Source organism: Hetaerina americana, unplaced genomic scaffold, assembly GCF_022747635.1.
Source record: "Hetaerina americana unplaced genomic scaffold, ioHetAmer1.1.p SCAF_2, whole genome shotgun sequence".
NCBI lineage: Eukaryota > Metazoa > Arthropoda > Insecta > Odonata > Calopterygidae > Hetaerina > Hetaerina americana.
The window spans coordinates 81,068,276-81,074,297 of NW_027286763.1; the positions used below are offsets into that span (position 1 = coordinate 81,068,276).

The 6,022-nt window shown below is 36.5% G+C and overlaps 1 protein-coding gene across 1 annotated transcript; it reads right to left on the reverse strand.

The window, feature by feature from the left end:
• Positions 1-2,960: 2,960 nt before the first annotated feature.
• On the reverse strand, positions 2,961-5,764 carry LOC139688038 (mid1-interacting protein 1A). The gene is made up of 2 exons (XM_071585444.1): positions 5,626-5,764; positions 2,961-4,801 (listed from the first exon to the last, which is right to left on the reverse strand). Exons 1-2 carry the CDS (start codon positions 5,685-5,687, stop codon positions 4,156-4,158), a joined length of 708 nt encoding a protein of 235 aa, XP_071441545.1. The 5' UTR covers positions 5,688-5,764; the 3' UTR covers positions 2,961-4,155.
• Between the last annotated feature and the right edge of the window lie 258 nt (positions 5,765-6,022).

The following is a 6,022-nucleotide window of genomic DNA, read 5'->3' on the forward strand; positions in this document are numbered from 1 at the left end:
TCTTCAACCATGCATTATTTAATAAAAAATATCCAAATGAGATAAATAATTGAGGGAAACGTTAAGTGTATAAGACTCCCGAATGTGTATTAGAGAACGGCAACCTTTCTTAAAATAAATCTTTCTCTAGACTCCTCCTATCTATAAACATTTTTTATTTCAGTTTCCTGAGTAATTATTTAATAATAACAATAAAAAAGTCATTAGATTTGTTTCAGAGAGAGGGAAATGTAAAAGTGATTTGTTGCCGTATCAAATCTCAAATTTTTAAAGCCACATGTGCTAAAAGGTAGCTATGAGGTACATGCTGTTTCCCAATTCCATCCATCCACATTGAACAATCCAACTTTCCGCGGGATGATTTCATTTTTAGCACTTTGACAGAAATTCATTGAGTAATTTAAATTGTAATCAAGGAAAAAGCCTTAACACATATTTCTAATGGCCAAATGGTATTTTTATTGTTTTGATTCAAGTATTAAAAATTAGCCCAATAATTAATGATTATTTAATTTTATAAAGCAACTAAAATCCCAAATGCATATTCAAAGGCTGCAACAAATTATCATATAAAAAATACATCATTTTGCTGGTAATTTATATTGCAAACATTTTGTATTTTCTTTTCAATTAAAATACTGAGAATATTTAAGGCATTGTCTGAATACAAGTATGATTCTTTCTCAATGCTCTTCTTGTTTCTGGGAAAAGTGACTTCTCATGACATTGTTATCATTTCAGGCATTCAATTTATAAAATTATGGTCGTTCTGCATAAAGTATTATTACTCTCCATCATATTCCAAATAAAATGGTCAACAAGCATGAAAAAATTCCATGGGACTGGGAATTGTCAAAACAGCCAAATAGCATTTGATCCAAATTATATAGCCTACTATAATTCATGATTAAATAACAAATAGCAGTAATTACTACATTATTTAAATAAAATGGCAAGTATTTTTTTCCAATCTCAGTAGTATATCAAAATGTAAACTATGAACTTTAATTGATTATGTGAATACTCAAATAATTGTAAAAAAAGAATTAGTATTTTTAAATAACCAGTAAAAGTGTAATTTTAGATCAAAGTAACGTAATCTCGCATTAGCATTTAAGGAATAAAGTTAATAAGTTACTCCACATTAAAAATTATATAAAAAACAAATGCAGTAGTATGTCACCATCCTGAGAGTTTATTAGCTCGCCATAAAACCTATTGTATTGAATGACAGACAATGTGCAACTAACAAACCTTTACCTAAGTCAGAACCCTTTCTTCCAATTAAGTTAATGACAGTTGTTCCAGAAGAACAAAATTTTTAATATGAACATAAATTATAAGCATACTGATATCAGATATACGGGATAGTACCAGAACTTTAGTCAGTATTATGTGGAAAAACTTTTTAACATAAGAATGTAGGTTAATATTGTCATTCTTTACACTAATCTCTGCACACTAAAGAGAGATTTGATCAATATGGTACCATATATTGTACTAATGTCATAGGGCCTGACTGCAATATTAGCCACCCTATCATATCTTAATAACAAAGGCTTGGTTTTGAATTGATAATGAAGGAATGGTTAAGTCCTACAAACTTTACAAAAATTATATGACTCCTGCACTTCTTATCTTGATGATTTTGTGGTGCATGGAAAGCCATGATTAAAATAATTTGGATTACGAAAGAAAGTAGGTGAATCAAGGGAATAAGTAATGCATTAGTGTGGAGGGAAGAGAGGATGATGTTGTGGGAAGTTCGAAGAGGGATAAATTGGATGGAGGTGATACTGCAGAGAGAAAAATACTGAACGTTGCCAACATGAGCATTCAAAACAATAATGCACATGAAAAAGACAATATTTACGAGTCCACATGGCTATCAAAATCTGTCCCCTTAACTGATATCCAGAATCCAACTCCAAATTTTATACATCCTACAGGTATAATAATGAATGCAATGGGGTTCCATGAGGGCAGAGATGGATGAAATCAAATACCAACGAAGAAGGCCATTAAAACTTCACTTGACCCAAGTGAAAATTAAGTTATCGCTAGTTTGATAAAACGTATGTATCCTATTGGTAAATGCACATGGCACCTGAATTGTTGGGCAATTTGTGAAAGGAGAAAACATCAGTAACTCCTTATAACAAGCTAATCATATCATTGGGTTCCAAAAGATATTTAATTTATTTACCCACGAAGGGTTAAAAAAATATCATAAAAATCATGTACTGTTAGTATGTTTTCAGCGCCTTAAATTTTCAACAAAAATATCTTTTTATTAAATGATATGTTATTCATACTTACCCAGAGGAAGAAAATTAAAATCATCTAACAGCATTCTCTAGATAATGCTCCAAGAACTCAGCATCTACACCTTTTCATTCATTCATATAGTCAACTTAAGGTCAAACACTGGAGGTAACTCTCTCAATGCTCTGCATGGTAACAACTATAGTTCTCAACTAAAAATTGGGGTAATAACATAAAAATGTTTCTGGTAAGTAAAATTGACCTCAGAGGCTATTGACATGCCAGCCTATGACTTCAACGTAGCCATGTTAGTTTGTAACTTCTTGTGGCAAATTTGTACCTTAACCAATAGGCAATTGCCAATTACTGGATGCAATTTCTATACTCAACTCAATCATGCATTTTCTCAGAAACACATGACCCAGTAATAGTGGACTTACACTACTTGAAGCACATTCAATCTCCATTCAATCGTATGATACAGAGATATTTCCAATTCTCATTACAAGACAATACTACGTCAAATCAATACCAAGCCAGGTATAAATTAATAGATCACCGACTGATCAATTTAATGATCATACCTTGTATGAAATACTAGGCCAGCTGACTTAAATACCAAGTCAATCAATTAAAAATGTTATATAGAATTGAAGCTTAAGGATGCAATACAAATGAAATGATAAAACATCAAATTAGTTAAATATTTTCAAGTTTATTACACAAATAAATCTTTGAAAAATGTGCAGCCAATATACAAATAATTAACAATGGTAAATCAACTACACAAAATATGTACAAGAACAGAGTTTTTTTAAGAGAATGACTACTCCCAAAGCATTAAAATAAAATAGTTGAAATATCAGGAGTAGGCATTAACATAATTTCTTGATTCCATTAAAATCTTTCTTTCAACACCAAGTCACTCCCCATAAAAATAAAAACTTTGGTCCATTAATTGACCTAATTTTCAACAGGCCCTTGGCTTCGATATTTTTACATTATGAGCATCGTTGGGTCCCTCACAGGAAGAGGTTAAACCCCCGTAGGCTGTTATTACTTGACAGCCACGGATAAATAAGCAAACTGGATTACAACCCAATGCTATTGTTCCAATCGGTCAAAAAGCCAATGAGTAACAGTATTCTGCCTTGATTCAACACAATTTTTTTTAATGTTCTTCCAAAAATTAAATACCTTTAAAACTTCCGAATGGGACAAGCATTTAAATATTCATTTTTTTCATACAATAACTTAGTCCACGAGTTCAAAACCAACAATATAGAAAAGATTCAATGATGCTATTTTCACCAAATGTCTTAAGTGCCAATTTGCATATATTCAACTTCAGGCATACCTGAGAAAGAACATTAGTTAAGAAAGACGATGTTTTCTCTCATCCTCTTGGGCACATACATAGATCACTGATTCACTGATCCGCACCAACTTAATGAACAGATGACTGACTATCCGTAAGTGTACACCATGCATTTTGAATAGCTAGCCTCACGATATGGACGAAGGATTCCAACGATGATCCCACTCACAAACTGAAACACTCAGATTTCTGCTCATTTACTCACAGTATGGTATTCTTGTGCGTCCATGCCCGGAACCTAGCACGATGATTCGCACCAGGTGGGTGAATGATAGCACCCACTATGGAAATAATAAAGATTACACTCATTTGTCGGCGCCGTATTAAATATTAGCGTATGACGACCGAATTCCTTCTGTCTTCATCCCAAGACACTGACCCTGGTCACAACCCTTACCGGCAACGGGGGTGCCAAACCTAGACCAACCCCCCTCCCCACATCCCGGTACATTCCAGTTTCCAACGTCCGTCCAGCACCTTTTCCTGGGTGCCAACGAAATTGGCGGCTGTTCTCATACGGCCCCACCAATATCATTCTGATAGCGAGTTGTCAGGTACGTTGCGGCGTCCGTCATTTGCTCTAAGCTGTGGCGCAAACCACGGAGGTGCCTACGGAAGGAGTCAGCCATTCGTCGATGCCGGGCTTCACACTCTTCCTCTTCCACGCCAGTCCCTTCCACACCAGAATCTTCATTTCCAGTCTCGGAATCTGTGTCCGAAGAGGAAACAGTTGACGACGCACTGCCGCAGGATGCCACGGAAGTGCTGGAAGGGCGGCGGACGTGGCCCTTGGGGGTTGCAGGGGGGGCACGAACTCCGCCACTCCCCTCTTCTTCCTCGGCAACCTCGCTCAAGTCGGAACCCCACAAAAGTTCCTCGCGAACAGCGTTCACCATGGTATAAATGCTGTATAGGTCACTTCCTGCAAGGTCTTCGGCGAAAGTTTGGCGACGAAAACGATGGCGAGAGCTGCTGTTGTTTTTGAGGGGCGGTTCACTGCCACCATCGGAGAGCTTCATGTCCATGAGGCGGCAGGGGACGAGAATGGTTTCGTCCATTTCGTTGACGGCGCGGACGAAACACTTCATCGTGTTGAGAATGCTTTGGTTCGAGAATTCATTTTCGTCCCGTCGGGCAATTCCACGAATACAGTTTCGGCTGAAAATAATATAGGGTATTTAATTTATAGATGTGCATCTAAATAGTTCTCCATAAAACTATTATTTTATTTAATATATAAAAATGACTAAAGTACACAAATCAGCATATTCCACCACTGCAATTTTAATTATTAAATAAGACTCGATGGCATTTTAGGCGAATATACTCTGGATTTATAAGGCAACGTTCACGCTTTCTTGATTAACTATGATTCATAGACTGAAGAAATGTTTATTATAGGGTAAGATGAGACAATCTAAACAAGAAACATTTCCAACATTATCAATGGCAATATATAATATTTTCGTACGCAGGTTTTGTCACTACCATCAATTCGTACAAAAATGCGAGTACATCAATTTTCTCGCCACGTAAGAAAGATTTCAACAAAACTTTGTCCGGCATTTTAAAATCTCAAATGATTTTCCAACGCTAATTGTTCGACAAGCCATCCTAATATTAAGGAAAGTGTGTCGTGATCCGAGAAATTCCCGGAAATACGCTTAGGAACTCCAACAGACTAACGCAATCGATTCTCCTGAAACCCTCCTCCCATTCATAAATTACAAGTATCAATTTAAGTTAATACGAGGTACCAATTCTGATAAAATGCTAAAGATCAGGCACTATGAGCAGCGCGAAATATTACATGAACCAAACACAAACTTTGGATTCACAAACAAATATTTAATTTTGAAATACACCCAGACTCTAAAACGTTAAACCGATAAAATTCATTGCACGATGGAATATGCTAAATTAAATCTCAACTGCTGGTACATTAATCCAACTTGGGTAGATGATATTTAATCACAGCTTACCTATTGCTATCCATTGTGGAAGTAATACTGTCACTGAACATGGTGAAATCACTTGAGAGCATTCCAGTTCTGCCCCACTTTCACAGCCACGGCACACCACTCACAGCCTAACAGAACGAGTTGGAAAACTAGAATGTGACAGCATGGCCACCGTCGCTCGCTTATATCGGCGTTCCCCTCAAGCAAGAGTGGGGCTCGTGAAGGCACGCTCCGACGTCCGATCTTGCGCACTGGCGGAAGTCATGGAGCAGCGCCGAAGCTTATCAAGTGAAAAGAGCAATTAATGTGACTTGAACGAACGGATTTTGGACTCCCAATTTGAACTTAGATGAGGGAAATACTAACTGGCGAATAAAAATCTTGAAAAGAAGTTTGCTAGCGAGATGAAATTCAAACG

Excerpts from the sequence above, each read along its gene's own strand:
- LOC139688038 (XM_071585444.1), bottom strand. The coding sequence starts at position 5,687 with ATGCTCTCAAGTGATTTCACCATGTTCAGTGACAGTATTACTTCCACA. Across the intron at positions 4,802-5,625 it reads TCCACAATGGATAGCAATAG|CCGAAACTGTATTCGTGGAA; the intron begins GTAAGCTGTGAT and ends TATTATTTTCAG.